The sequence below is a fragment of the Sinocyclocheilus rhinocerous genome, unplaced genomic scaffold (assembly GCF_001515625.1).
Source record: "Sinocyclocheilus rhinocerous isolate Xijiao unplaced genomic scaffold, SAMN03320098_v1.1 scaffold236, whole genome shotgun sequence".
In the NCBI taxonomy this organism is placed as follows: Eukaryota; Metazoa; Chordata; class Actinopteri; order Cypriniformes; family Cyprinidae; genus Sinocyclocheilus; species Sinocyclocheilus rhinocerous.
In genome coordinates this window covers 595,204-610,982 of record NW_015647064.1, presented here as the reverse complement: position 1 = coordinate 610,982, position 15,779 = coordinate 595,204, and the positions used below count along the sequence as shown (strand labels likewise).

The following is a 15,779-nucleotide window of genomic DNA, read 5'->3' as shown; positions in this document are numbered from 1 at the left end:
GCTGGGTTAAATAGGGACAAACCCAGCAATTGGGTTGTTTTGACCCAGCGGTTGGGTTACTACCCAGAAGGTTGGGTTAAACATTTAACCCAACCGCTGGGTCAAAACAGCCCGATTGCTGGGTTTGTCCCTATTTAACCCAGCACTGGGTTGTATTTAACCCAGCATTTTTTAGAGTGCGCTAAGAGTCATCTGATCTTTATTTTGAACACTGACAGCTCTATGCTTTAGTCCATAAGCCATGATATTTAATGCCAGGATATGAACACAAAGGAAATTCTGAATCACTCTCTGTGTATGCATATAATCTGATACTGACACAGATAAACCACAAACAATAACTAACAGATATTTGCACTTCTATTGTATCCATAGTTTTACAAGAGATTCAAAGTTTATATTGCAGCCAGAAACAATTTCAACAACATAAAATAGCATTTTTAAACTTTTAAACAGCAGCTGAATATACAGTATGTAAAGTAGTATATTTTTATTACATAAAACAAAGAGAAAAAGTGGAAATGATTATCAGAGACGTCAGACCAGTATTAAACGCTTTTGTAACCCTATAAAAATTTACAAAACTTTAAAAAGAAAATCATTACTACCAAAACAAAGTTACTTTGATCAACCCTACCTTGTGGTGGCATAACACTGGACTACATCCCATGATTGACTTTTCCAGGTAGGACCTGCGCACTGCATTCTGAGTGGATGTCACTGCTCTAGCTGGTCTGTCAAGCCCATTTCTCTGTTCACCCTGTTACCCCCACAGCAAACAATAGCCCCCTCTCTCTGCTTTCTTGTCATTGAATTTCTGACTTGTTGCAAAAATGATTGTGCCAGTTCTATAGCATTCTCTGTTGTTGTGCCAGTTGTTGAGTTAGGAGTGGTTTGCTTCCCTTCAAAGACATCTAGAACAATCAACAACAGCAGGAAGAACCAGGCGGGTGCAGCGGCTCAGACAACAGAGTGTGCATCACTAGTTAGAGACAGCTGGTAAACAGATGACTCTTGTATCTCCAATGGATCCTCATTGTTGCCCTATTCTGTAATAGGCTACTTATACTGTACCAGATACACTATAAAGGGGAGGAGACAAACCTCTCATATAAAACTGAATGGAAGAAATATGGTGACTGTAGAAATGGGAAGTCCCGCCTTTCAGCTAAAAGAGCCGATTGCCTCTGTTTACTTAGAAACACGCATGAGTTTGAGTTTGTTTACTGAGAAAAACGCATGTATATATGATTAAGTAATATTTGTTGTGTTGAAAATAGGGACTTACCAAAATGAATTTTTAACCAAAACAAAGAAATCGAAACTAAGTCAACAAACAAAACCAAATTTGGTTAAAGGCAGGGTATGTGATTTTTCCAAAACACTTGAGAAAACTGATTCGGGCCGAATCGCGTAGACATGGTGTAACATTGGTTTTGCTTTGTTTCACAGAACTAATCGTTGCCTGGGTTGCGTACGTATATGTGGGGCGGAGCTATCAAAATAGGGGCAAGACCCTTTTGGGGTAGGGGCGTGTTTGTTTTGGTGATTTCAAATATCAACATTGGCTACCAGAAATCACTTACTCTGCCTTTAATTGGGTAATTGAACTTGGTATGCTGTATTGGATGTCATGTTTTCAGGTGATAAACTAAATGAAGTTCAACAACGAGCTGTCTCTTGATATTTCTGCGAAATAAACGTAACATATTGCTGTTTTAGCATCCTTTTAGTCAATGATCACCCTCCAAAACTATTTTGGACAAATATTGTCTTTTTTTTTTTTTGGCTGATTATTTTTGGTTGCGGAAATTGTATATCACTAGTTGAAATGCCATCTTGATAAACAGATTGGAAGTTTTCAGTCCCTTGTAGCCTTGTATACCAAGATGACTGGCACATAAAAAATGACTTTGATTTTTTCTCTACAGCAATAAGGGTCACAGATTTTGTGTCATTAATATACATTAGGACATCCTGATAAAAGATATCGAAGATATTGACAAGTTGGATGAATTCCACCTCAGTTCTTGATCATCAGAGTGGTAGTTTTCAGTCTTGCTTTTTACCAACATACATAAACAGCCTGGGTGGGGGTGTTACTACGATGGACGCCACAAAAACAGACTTACTTAAAAGAAACATGATTTTTTTCGGGTCACAGATTTGGTGTCATCAGGACCATATTCTTTTTTTCTGTGTTTTACAGCTTCACCACTACGTTCCACAGAGTTAGCAAATTTTTCACTGCACATCTCACACGCCAGATAACACCACTGCCTTTGGACCTCAGATAGACTGTACAGAGAGTGGAATCCCTGCCATGACGCTCACATTTACTTTTCCTTATCTAAACCCCCTTATCTGGCTAATGGAACAAGGCAGTGAACTTTTGGCTTCAGCACGGAGAAATGTAAAGTCAAAGTTCACGCACAGTAGGAAGAGTAAACTACTCTCTATTTCAGACGTAACCTTTGGTTGGATTAATGCCACAAGTGACGGTGTGTGCTAAAGGGGCAGATTTTTAAGAGGAACCGAATGGCACACCTCTTATCTACTGAAGATTGCATAATGCCACTGCATGGCAAATTCCATACTTGTGGGGTTGCACAAGCTCCTCTATATTCCCTAGTCTTACGTGTTCCATGTGCCCGTTTTCTCTATGTAGTTTGAAACATCGCTGCAGGGTTTTGCCTATAATTAGGTAACTCCATTCTTTATTTTAATTTAAAATGTACAATTTACCAGAGGAGCTGCTGTCTAAATAATAGGATATTTTCTTGACATAGTTGCTTAAATTTTTAACATGACTCGTAAGATGTAAAACCACGGAGTATGTAATGCTCAGTGAAAACTATTATAAACTCAGACTCAACTGGCTCTTCTAAAATGAGCGCATTGCAAACAAATGACACTTTATCTAAATAGAAAGGAAAATGCTATTTTCCTTTTGAGGAGCTGATGTCTCTGAATTCTAACTGACAAATCTGTTTTTCCAAGCCACCCAAACACAGTGGTTATACAGTCAGTTTATTCTGTACCTATGATAGGCCTCTCTCCTGTATTTCTTCATCGCCAGGCCATCCATGTTTGCTGGGAGATCTGCATAGTCCTGAAGTCGATCGCTCCATGATGTTGTCATCATTAAATCTCTCTGTTGTGAATCTGTAAAAAGATTTAAAAATCTCTTAAAATACTTTGAGAAAAGAGAAAGAAACAGAAAAACCTTGATTAATGTTTTTTTTTTTTAAGTGGCACCATTAAAGTATGAATGCTCTCAGATTTCCTAGATTGGATTAGTCATTTTCTGTAGATTTTATCACCTACTAAACAAGCCAATACACAACTGCTGCCTGTTTATGTGCCAACTTCTAATCTAATTGCATCAGAATCAAGAAAGACAAACATAACGACTTGATTTGATTATCTGTAATTTAAACAGCTAGTCTTTAAACACTTTGTCTGATTGTTTCACATACAAGAAAAGCCCACTCAGTCATTGTGAAACCAATTTCGTACTGCTGACTGAAATGTTTGACAAACATTAAGTCCTCTATTACATTTTCACAACTCCTGGTAAAGATACTACGTGTTCCAAATGAGCTTGCCAACACAAACAACCTCTGTGTTTGAAATACTTGGTTTTTGGTATGGAAATGGTTCAAGTATGTGAACAAAATGAAAGCAAGCAGCAAACAGACAACCTCTCTTTCTCTTGAAAGAAGTTCAATTACACCTTACAAAATATGTAAGCACCATCCAAACCATTGAAGCCAGATGAATGACATGCAGCATAGAAGCTTGAGTCAGCATACTGGGGCCAGTGGCCTTCACAAAGGCTGACTTGCACAAACAAGCTGGAGACCTTAAGGGCAAAGGAAGGAGATTTTCCCACCAGCCACCAGCCCACCATACCGATCATTTTATGATCGGTATGCTGAGGGAAAAGGGGATGTGAGACAGTAGAGTTTGAAAAGAACTTCAGGCGGTGCTGACATCATTCTCTTCTGTAACATAAAAATGAAAAAAAACACTCTCACTCTTTTTCAAATATTCAGACATGCCCCCTAGGACAAACAACAGAAATAAACATGCCTCCTTACCTTAAGGGCAAAGGAAGGAGATTTTCCCACCAGCCACCAGCCCACCATACCGATCATTTTATGATCGGTATGCTGAGGGAAAAGGGGATGTGAGACAGTAGAGTTTGAAAAGAACTTCAGGCGGTGCTGACATCATTCTCTTCTGTAACATAAAAATGAAAAAAAACACTCTCACTCTTTTTCAAATATTCAGACATGCCCCCTAGGACAAACAACAGAAATAAACATACCCCCTTCCACCCAAAAAAAAAAAAAAAAAACGTAAAAACTCTTTCATTTAATACACAAAAATACCCCAAGGAGGCAGTTATAATGGCTCACTGTCAGACTGATTTGCATCAAATTTTTTTGGAAAACCAGAAAGAGAAAGGTTTTTCTTTCTTTTGAGTGCATTTGGTCCATGAACACCAAATGGACACACACAAAAAGAAAAAAAAAACTTTTCTTTTTCTTTGTAAGTTGTTTATATTGGCAGGATGTTCAGCTGTCATGGGAGATGGGTTTTGGTAAGTTTTCAGCATGTATCTCTATATTTAGCAATATTTAACACTATATACTTAACAAATAGTGTAAATTAGATATCAACAAATATTCAAACATGGTTTGAACCACATTAGCTTCAACATTTTACAAGCCATTGCCTCCTCGCAATAACTTATGACAGCTGCAGTAGAGACTAAACACTAAACACTGGAGGCTAAAACATACTCCTATAAACTAATTTGTTGACTTGCACTATTTAGATGCCTTTTCCAGGTCATAACCACAAAAAGTTACATTCAGCTGCTGAAAAACAAGGACAAAGCCCCCGACGACGGTTGAAGAGCTGGCTGGTAAGCAGCTACAGAATTTCCCACGAAAATGGCTGAAACAGAGTTTGACAATCCAGCATATTTAGACAGTTTTGATATGTAAAGGATGTATTAACATTAAGCATCCACGGTGTTCAGTATCGCGCCTGGTATCCTGTTTAAATACGATAGTGTAAATACATATATTTTCACGGGAGCTCGTCAGAGCCTGGCTGAACACAAAGCGCCTTGATAAACATCATTGTGAGCTTCGCGCAGAACATCAAACATCACCGATCTATTCAAGCTGAACACAGGCAAAGAGACAAGCAAACAAACAAACCACTGACACTAACAACAACAACTGTAAGTTCAACCATATTCGCTCACTTACCTTCCTTCCGTCAGTACACAAAAGCTCAAGTGCACAGGCAGCACTGTAAACACTTCGGGAAATATCAATAAGACAGAATGCACAGCAGGAAGCAGCAATTCTTACTGTTAATCTGCATCAAAAGCTCGTCTTTAGTTTTCATAACCGTGCCGTAAGCAGTTGCTGAGGGGCAGTACGAGGCGGTGCTTGCTGGCTACATCCAGCGGAGGTGGAGCAAAACCTGTCATCACATCAGGGACGGAGAAATGTGAAGGCGGGGCCTACAGTCTATGGGCGGGACCGCCTCAGCCTCTTGAAGATGGTTGGTCTACTGACAGCTCATTGTTTACAGGATTTTTTTAGCCAGATTGTTCACAGTAACACTTTGCCATAACTGGTATTACAGTATTTGTTAACATTAGTTAATGCAACAGCTAAAATGAACTAACAAAACTGTTCCAGCATTTTGATCAATGTAGCCTATTGAACACATAAGGAGTTTTCAAATTGGGGTCCGGGGAAAAGTTTAGAGAAAAAATGTGTACAAAAATAAAAATATAAATATAATAAAAATATAATAAAAAATATAATAATAATAATAATACATTTGAAAATAAATAAAATATTATTAAAATAAATTAACAAAATTATTTTAATTAAATAATACATCTAACAGCACAACATTATTAGAAATAAACATAATAGAAACTAAATATTTTCATTATAGAAACAAAATATAGCTTGTAATATTTATTATAATGTATTTTAATGATACATTTTGATAATTTTTCACATTATAAAAAGGGTCTTTAGATCTGTATTGCCGCCTTTTAAATTTTAGGATGGGGTCCCATGCACCAGGATAATCTTTAATATTTGGGGTCCATGACATCTAAAAGATTGAAAAGCCCTGCTGTATGACATTAAACATTGTATGTTGAACTGTTAAGACCCAATGAATTATTTACAAATTAACATTAACCAAGATTAATAAATTGTGTAAAAATTATTGTTCATTATTTCATGACAAATTTTAGAACTATATAAATTTAGGTAACACTTGTTAACAAATTTTAGTCTCATTTGTTAACACTGGTTTATGAATTAGCTAAAATGAACTGATAATGATCAATATATACAATATTTGTTAATCTTTGTTCAAGTTAGTTACAGTTTTTTGCTTACACACATTTTCAAAACTTTGCCTCTTTTTTTTTCAAAACTTTACACACAAATCCAAGAACTGCACACACAAAATGCAAAATGCCTCACATCTCTTGCAAAATGAAGCACTGCATTCAAAATATCATACAAACACATCTCAAAAGCAAACATTTGCAAACACCTTAATAATATCAATTCCTTTTAGTTTTGTGTTACATAGAGAATTGTGTGTTGTGATTTGCAAAAATTGTTTTATGAAATTGAAAACTGAGTCAAAGGCTGAGAATTAGCATGGTTTTGCAGATTTGGTGTGTGCTTCTGCTGATTGAGTGTCAGGTTTCAGAAATTGTGTGACAAGTAAAGATTTTGTGTGTAATAAAAATACAGCTTTTCATAGACCTACAGTTTTCACAAGCAAGTGGTACATTTTCAAAACTCTTAGTACTAATTTAAGACCATCAAAAATGCACTCTTTTCAAACATTTCAGCATATATTTGATTATATTAGTGCAAAACACAAAATCATTTTCATTTAATTTTCACTACACGTGATGTTTTATCTACATAAAACTTTCATTCACAGTAATTGCCTTTCATAATGCTATTACTATCAAACTTTCCATTCGCATCTCTTCTCTTTGTTTTATTTAACCTATCACATCATTTAACCCATCTGATCTTAATTGTTAGTCAATGAATCATTGGTACAGCTATAGATTTCTAGATTCTATATAGATAGATTCTATGGAACTTGTTTGGAGTTTAAACGGATAACCAAATATAAGGAATTCTCGTTAACAGCTTAATCAATTTTTCTCAGATGAAAACCACAATGTTCAAAGCATGTGTGTGTGTGTGTGTGTGTGTGTGTGTGTGTGTGATGGAAAGAGAGTTAGAGAGAGAGAGAGAGAGAGAATGCATTTGCAGTTTGTGAACATTGAACCAGACAGAGTAAAGGAGAAGAAACAATCAATGACTGTGAATCTAGATTGATAAGAGATGCCTGGGTTAGGACCGTCAAATTACCGTAACTCACCCTTCATCTGAGAAGTCAGTAGATTCAGTCATATTGCACACTGAGGACATCTACTGTATTGGTAGCAAACTCTGTTCTAGTGTTCCATGTCATACTGTACCTTCATTACATCTTTTGATAACACAATAGATACTATTATACAGACATTATAGATTTTATGTCAGTTACGTAAGTTAGGTAATGTGAGTGTATTTTGTAACATAACTGTAATCTGTATTACTGAAACATCTTTAATTCACTAACACGGGTGATTTGAAACGTATCACACATTGTTTGCTAGTGGATTGACTGATTGTTAAAAGTGCTAAATTGAAAGAAGATTATAGGCCTACTATTGTGTTTTGGTGACTAAACCAAATGTTCTAATAACATATTGCAATAATTCTGTGTTTTGAAACTATGGTTGTGTGGACTGAAATTCTGTATAACTTGAGTTTTGAAAGATTGACTAGCAGTGTTACAAGTGTGATCAGTTTAGATATTTGCACCAATAGTTTTGAAAATGTACATATTTTATATGAAAATATCACCAAAGTGGAAAAAAGTAAATGCTGTAGTAAAAATGTATATTAATTAAAATTAACAAATGCTGTTGAAGCATTGTTGATTGTTAGTTCGTGTTAACTAAAATAGGTAACTAATGCTGACTAATGAAATAATATCTAACATTATGGTTGAGTTATCAATTTAATGTTTCATAGTGGTTTTTGAATATGATTTCAAAATGTAAAGCAATCCAAATGCTATCCGTTTATACAGTACCACCAAGATGTTCCAAGATGTGGGTCTTGTTGTCTTTTCTGCCTGCTGCCACAATGTCTGCTCCTCAGATAATACCACATTTACAGAATACCAGTTCACCATTTGCCCTGTGCATTATATGTTCACCACATATTTAGATATTTATATTATCCTCACACAACACCTGTTATGTGTGTATTATAAATGCTCTTGAGTATTGTATGTCATTAAACTGTATATTGTGCTGTCTCCATTTACTAAGTTGTTACACAAAAATGTCTCTTCAGGGATCAATAAAGTAAGTTCTATACATCTAATTAATATAGCTACTATATATCTCTTTTTTAAAGAAGAGAGAAAAAAGGTTTAGGCATAATGTTTATCTGATTTGATGAATGTGAATTGATTGATTTAATCAAATTAAATAATATATTTATTATTTTAGTAAAACCAGTTAATTTGGATGTTTTAGAGTGTATTAAATAAACTAAAAATGTATCTCATGGTGCAAAGCTGTCATTGGGGTGGTATATTATAGCAGCGGTGGCGAACTCCGGTCCTGGAGAGCCGCAGCCCTGCAGAGTACAGCTCCAACCCTAATTAAAACTCACCTGCCTGTAGCTTCCTAATAACCCTTCAGACCTTGATTAGCTTGTTCAGGTGTGTTTGATTAGGGTTGAAGCAAAACTCTGCAGGGCTGCGACTCTCCAGGACCGACGTTCGCCACCCCTGTACTATAGGTACAAAAACGAAAAAAGGTACATCTTTGTACCGTTATTTACCCCTAAGTGGTACATATTAAAAGTACATATTCATACTTTTGAAAGTATTCATACTTTTGTATTCATACTTTTGAAAGTATTCATACTTATTCATATTTGTAAGTATTCATATACCTTTTGAAAAGGTACTCCCACAGTGACAGTTCTGAACTTTTGTTCTCGTATTGTTTCTCATTTATTAGTTTATTAGTTTACGTGGTGCATTTAAACAAAAAAGCCTGTCAACCAAAGTTTCCTGTCTCAAAAAACAAACAATAAAATAAAATAAAAATCAATAAGAAAGAAAGAAAGAAAGAAAGAAAGGAAAAGGTATCTCAATCGTCAGTTACAGTTGAATCTGAAGGCCACACAGGACATGGAAATTGGGCTAAACCTTGCTTTGTTTGTTTGCCTGCAATCTGTTAAGATCTCGAAGCGCCCAACAGATGGCAGCACTGTACTGTCTCCTTGTCATAGACATATATTTAGTGTGTACTGTGTAGCCCTATCTTACAGGGCGTTTACAGTCGTGTCAAATTTAACGCATTATTATGGCTGTATTACATTCACGGATATAGAAAAATAAATCTACGATAGGCTGTTTGTGATTTTTGTTTGATATGTGAGAATCTAGCCTAAGGCAAGTTAGTGTAGACGCTAAGTTCCTTTTGCATTAATATTTTTATAACTCAAAACGGACAAAAGTAAGCTATTATTACTATAATCTACACTGTACACATGTTAATAATTTGGTAGTAAATAGGCTAAAAAAAAAAGAATAATTCCACAGTAATATAAACTGTGAATTAGGCTACCTACAGATTTACAGAGAAATATTTATATGAACCTATTGGCCAGTCAAAAAAAATAAATAAATAAATAAAATAAAAAAATTATCATTAGCTACATTACTTTATACATTTACAGAAAAAGGAGCATTCCCCGAATTCCCTGCACCACCCATCGCAGTTGAACTCAATGAACTCGTCACTACAATTATTTGGCATTTCACGCAATCAGATTTTATGAACAGATCTTAATAGCACATTTTACATAACTTAACTGTATAGCATAACTTAATTACTACATGTGCAGAATTTTGAAATATAACTGCCATACGTAATGCTTGTAACACCATCACTTTATTTTAACACCATCACAGCCGCCTGTTTTTACGTTATTTTTTTCTTTTTATTCTAAATAATAGGATGATAATAATAATAATAATAATACAAGTAAGTAATAATAAATAATACAATAATAATAATATAATAATAATACAAGCAGTAGGTATTTTTCACAGATGTGACGTGATCGTGTATGAGTGAGTAAATAAACGATATGATATTTTGCTGACATCAGCACTGCGCCAAGAAGGACAGTTCCATCCGCTCGCTGAGTCTCCAGTGAAATACAGAACACAACACCTTCCACAGGCAAAAAGCACTCTTTGCGCCTTTAAAAGTTAAAATAACCTATAGATCAGCTTATTGGTCGTATTTTTTTCAGGGTCTGTCCATCTGAAACATCTGCAGTAAGGAAGGTTGAATGCGAGGAGCAGCACGGGTAAATTATTGATTGGGACAGTCCTGCTATAAAAGGAGACGCCGCCTGGGTTCTGCTCCTTGTCTTCAAAACGCCAAGATGAGCTACGGATCCGACATCTACTCCGCCTCTTCCTACCGGAAGATCTTCGGGGACTCCACCCGCTACTCAGCCTCTCCATCCCGGCTGAGCAGCTCCCGGAGCGGCTTTAAGTCCCAGCCCACGAGCCGCTCCAACATCCCAAGCTCATACAAGCGCAGCACCCGATCTGCCTTCCCATCTTCATCCTTGAGTCTGGAAAGCTTCGACTTCACCCAGAGCACAGCGCTTAATAATGAGTTCAAGATCATCCGCACCAACGAGAAGGAGCAGATGCAAGGGCTCAATGACCGTTTCGCGATGTTCATCGAGAAAGTTCGCAATTTGGAGCAGCACAACAAAGTGCTGGAAGCCGAACTCGTGACCCTGCGCCAGCGCCAGACAGAACCGTCCCGTCTGGCCGAACTTTACCAGCAAGAGATCCGAGAACTGCGCTCCCAGCTCGAGGAACTTAACGCGGAGAAGAACCAGATGATGTTCGAGCGCGACAACATTGAGGAGGACTTCCAGAAACTCCAGGAGAAGTTCGAGGAGGAGATGAGAATGCGCGAGGAGGCTGAGCAAACGCTTAGAGCTTTCAAGAAGGACGTGGACAACGCCACCATGGTGCGCCTAGACCTGGAGAAGAAGGTCGAAGCCCTTCTGGACGAGATCAACTTTATGAGAAAGGTGCACGAGGAGGAGGTGACTGAGCTCATGAACATGATCCAGGCTACCCAGGTTTCCGTGGAGATGGAAGTGGCCAAACCCGACCTCACCTCCGCCCTCAAGGAGATTCGCGGCCAGTACGAAGTCATGGCGAGTAAGAACCTGCAGTCCGCTGAAGAGTGGTACAAGTCCAAGTTCGCCGATCTCAGCGAAAAGGCCAACAAGAGCAACGAGGTCATTCGCGCTAGCAGGGAAGAGCTCAACGAGTTCAGGAGGCAGCTGCAGTCCAAGACCATCGAGATCGAGAGCCTAAAGGGCACCAACGAATCGCTGGAAAGGCAGATTCATGAGATGGAAGACAGGCACAACGCTGAGGTCATGGGCTACCAGGTTGGTTTCCTCAATTTTAATCTTACACACGGGTTCTACTGAATTACAAAGTATGGATATCGGAAAAGAGTTTCACTTCTTTAAAATCATCACAAACATTGAGAATATTCGCGTTTTCTTAAAACAACCAATCGCTATCTGTTTTGTTTAAAAATAGATTAACTAGTGTTTGAAACTTGTGCTTCTGCTAACCAGACAGCAGACAAAAGAGCCCCGTGAAATGGGCGTGACCACAGCAAGTGTCTGTGAATGTTACCGCTTCTCTGTCCATGGTGCTAAAATGACTTCAGACAGTTAAATGTACAGCCTATATTGGATATTTTATTCATAAGGTTTTCCAAACCTTTTAATAAATCAGCTACCATCAAATAATGATGACAAAGTGTCACTAAATAATGAATGTATAGTGCTTTAGCCCATACAATTAAATCTAATCTATGTTTTTTCCACAAGCATCATTGCATTTAGGTTAAAGTTGCCTACTGTAAAGTCTTTCTTTCTTTCTTTCTTTCTTTCTTTCTTTCTTTCTTTGTGCAATGCATGTGCAGGGTTTCAAAAATAAAGGTTCTTTATTGGCATCAATGGTTTCATGAAGAACCTTGCACCTTCCATGGAACCTTTCCATTCCACAAAAGGTTCTTAATAGTGGAAAAGGGGTTCTTTAGATGTTTAAGGATTACTAGATTTTTAGTTATTCACACTGAGAAAAAATGGTTCTTGTAAGAATTGTTCACTTAAAGGTACTTTGGGGAACAGAGAATGGTTGTTTTATTGCATTGTGATGAATATCCTTTATTTTTAAGAGTGTATGAAAACATTTCTAGTCTCAAAACAAATAAACCAGTCTAAATGCAGCAGTTTTTAAATCATAAATATATCATGTAACATCACCCAGGATACAATTGGGCAGTTGGATAATGAGCTGAGGACCACTAAGAGTGAGATGGCCCGTCACCTTAGGGAGTACCAAGACCTGCTGAATGTCAAGATGGCGCTTGACATAGAGATTGCAGCTTACAGGTAATAAACAATGTTTTTTATTGATATGTGAAGGTGAAGGCAAGTGAAATGTGCATTCTGTCCATTCTTTATCAACATACCTGTGACCTAAAATGAAAATAATGAGAATTGCTTTAATGGAATTAGCTGATGTGATACAGAAATGCATTGCACTGATCTCTCTTCACCTTTTCCACCACACCCTGCCTCGCCACCTTCTCTTTGTTCACCCTTCCATTTATTATCCATCTCAGGAAACTGTTGGAAGGGGAGGAGACACGTATCAGCACCGGGATCACCTACCCCACCCCCGCCTCAGTGTCCAGCTATAGCTACCAGTCCCGTATGTACAGCAGCTCTAGCGTTAGCGGAAAGAAGGAGGTCAAGGATGATGATGACAAACATCAACAGAGCAGTAAACCCGGCAAAGGCTCCTCCCAGTCCGACGACTCCAAGAAGAGTGACAAGATCGACTCTGGAGACGTGAACCCCACCAACCAGAAAAACTAAACGTCTCAACCTTCTTTCTTTCTTCCACTCCTCCCTCTGCCTACCCTCTTTTCCCTTTTCCCAAGCAACTCCCCTCCACAAAGGGGGTCTCAGAGAGGAATCTAGCGTATTTTGACTATTCTCCACTAATTCACCTCCCACTCAATCACAGGCAGCAGCCCTTCTGTAGCAAACCACTTACTACTCAATACACACTCTTCGATGCATATATTCTCTGTTTCCAGGGCTTCACTGTGAGTCTTATCGCCACTTTTAACTGCACTAAAACAGGCTTCGCTCAGCACATTGCATTAAGAAAATGTTTGTGTGTTTAGTTTTGGTAAAGGTATCATTGTGCTGCAGTGCAAAGCCAGCACAAAACTTGACTTGCAATAATATTTTCAGTTTTACAATATAAGCTGTTAGCAAAGCAGTTATTGTTGTCTTTGAATCATGCCATCCCTAGTAACAATGGCATCTGGGAGTATCATTGCATCAGAATTGTATCGCCAGTTAACTTCTCGGCATGCTCATAATGCATTCTTGCCAAACAATAAATAAATAAAAATCCGAAACTAGATATGCTTAGTTTCGAAAACACTCCACCCAGCCAAATTCCTCTCCAAGACTGCTCTTGATTCCATTTTTAAACATATTCTACCTACTTGCCCTTTAAAAGCAACAAGGATTTGAGCCTAATAGCAAGTCCTCACTGCATGAGGTGTTTCTGCTGTTTGCATGGTGACTGTATGTGGGTCCAACAGAAGTTTACCTATACTTTCATAGCGGTGTGCCTGCCATTCCTCTCAGTACTTAAGGCTGCATTAGTTCACCAGCCAATGGGCAAGACTGAGAGCAAAATGTTACACAGTACTGCTGAAGCCTTTCACATGCTGCTAAACGCTTGTGATTAATACAATTTCTGACAAATACGTTAAAGCCAATCAAGTCAGGGCACTTAAATGTATGCAAACAGCATCTCATCCATATCAACTGGCAGAATGAAGGAATATGGAATGCTTGGGAAGATATTGCAAAAACATGGTTAATAGAAAGATAGTGTAAGTGTGAGTAAGAAATAAGAAATAGAAAAAAAAGGGCTTGTTTGAGCCAGCTTTAAGTTCAGTTGACCTTGCTGCTTCTGAGTCCAGATTTGGTTGTGTTTGGGCGGCTGATACAAATATTATGAATTTGTTAAGAAAAGTAAAAGTATATACTTAGAAGTTAGAAAATGCATTAACATTTCAACATTTTACTTGTATATTTGTGGATGCCTGAAGCACATTTACAGTGTGGAAACGCAGTCACTAGCACAACTTTTCACAATGCATCTCAAACACCTAAACATCATACTTGAATCTAGTGTACTCTCATACAAAGAAGTCACTGTCACAGTGAACCTCCGTTAACCATGGGTCAAAAATGAATCCCTTTGGTAAACGTATATTAAAAGGTAATGCTAGTGAAATATCTTCATAACACTTCTGCTACACTGCCAGGTTTTGATACCACTTGCCTCTATGTCATGGCTTTGTCATGCCTGACTTGCTGCACTCTTTCTATAGACAGTTTAAACAGATTGATAAAGTTGGGCTTAACTGACTTTAAGAACTGTATGATGGGAACCCAAGTGAATGGGTTTCTTTCTCTATCGGAATAAATTTTTCCGAGGAACACTGTGACATCGGCATGCTTAGCTGCGAGGGAATGTCAGGCAAATCTGGAATTTTGTCTTTACGTTCTCACAGATGCTCCTTAGGCCTGGTATCCTGGTAAATCTGAACATTTTGGGATTGCTCTGCCGGTTTTGGGAGAGCGAAAAATGATTGCAGAAAGCATAGTGACACAATGCAGTTTGAAGAAGAAGAATTTCAAACCTGCACTGCCAAACTTTTGTCTTTACGTTCTCACAGATGCTCCTTAGGCCTGGTATCCTGGTAAATCTGAACATTTTGGGATTGCTCTGCCGGTTTTGGGAGAGCGAAAATGATTGCAGAAAGCATAGTGACACAATGCAGTTTGAAGAAGAAGAATTTCAAACCTGCACTGCCAAACTTTTATAATGCATGTGCAATCAACATCCCTCCATAAAAAGGCAACCTGCTTTTACACCAATACAAAACAATCCATCTAAAACATGCTACTGTTTATGTATGAATGCTCTCAGTTATAAAAAAAATGCCTTAAGCCACCAGCAGCTTTCTGAATCTGGCAGGGTGTGCATTAACCTGTTATTTCTGCTAAGAATGTGACTTTGTTTGCTATCTAGTGTGTAGGGGCCACTGTGTACTGGATGACTGAAAACTTTAGGAGCTGAATGTAGTTGATGTAATTTCTATTTAGTCATTATCTTACAGCTGTATGGCACATGACCAATAAAGACTTGACATTATAAAGCCCACCTTAACGTGTCTGTCCTTATTAAATTGAATGCGATTTCTGAAAGCTCACCCGAAATGGCTGGTGAAACTGTTACCGAGTTAATGACAGACATGTTTTCTGTATCAAGCATTATAACAATTAATTTGCTTTTGCAGTAGAACTCAAGACATTAACGGTCAATATCCATAATATTTGAAGATTTTGTGGTTTAAAACTAAACAGCTGATGCATTTCTATTAAGTTAGGCCACTTGAAATA

General features: G+C 37.7%; 2 protein-coding genes and 1 long non-coding RNA gene across 3 annotated transcripts in view; 1 reads left to right on the top strand and 2 right to left on the bottom strand.

Annotated features, from left to right (window-relative positions):
* The window catches only part of LOC107708657 (cytosolic purine 5'-nucleotidase-like), a 29,233-nt gene extending 23,757 nt beyond the window's left edge, over positions 1–5,476 (bottom strand). The window contains exons 1-2 of the mRNA XM_016512951.1: positions 5,394–5,476; positions 3,042–3,165 (exon numbers count right to left, since the gene is read on the bottom strand). Of these exons, the coding sequence (XP_016368437.1) occupies positions 3,042–3,165; positions 5,394–5,430 (161 nt within the window). The 5' untranslated portion in view covers positions 5,431–5,476. The remainder of the gene's footprint in view (positions 1–3,041; positions 3,166–5,393) is intronic.
* A 5,030-nt stretch (positions 5,477–10,506) lies between these two features.
* Positions 10,507–15,002, top strand: LOC107708675 (alpha-internexin-like). The gene is made up of 3 exons (XM_016512968.1): positions 10,507–11,651; positions 12,547–12,671; positions 12,905–15,002. The coding sequence occupies exons 1-3, from the start codon at positions 10,614–10,616 to the stop codon at positions 13,158–13,160; spliced, it is 1,419 nt and encodes a 472-aa protein (XP_016368454.1). The 5' UTR covers positions 10,507–10,613; the 3' UTR covers positions 13,161–15,002.
* LOC107708676 (uncharacterized) lies at positions 14,303–15,535 on the bottom strand. The gene is made up of 2 exons (XR_001636388.1): positions 15,181–15,535; positions 14,303–15,016 (listed from the first exon to the last, which is right to left on the bottom strand). It is a non-coding gene; the product is annotated as an uncharacterized LOC107708676 (long non-coding RNA).
* Positions 15,536–15,779: the final 244 nt, after the last annotated feature.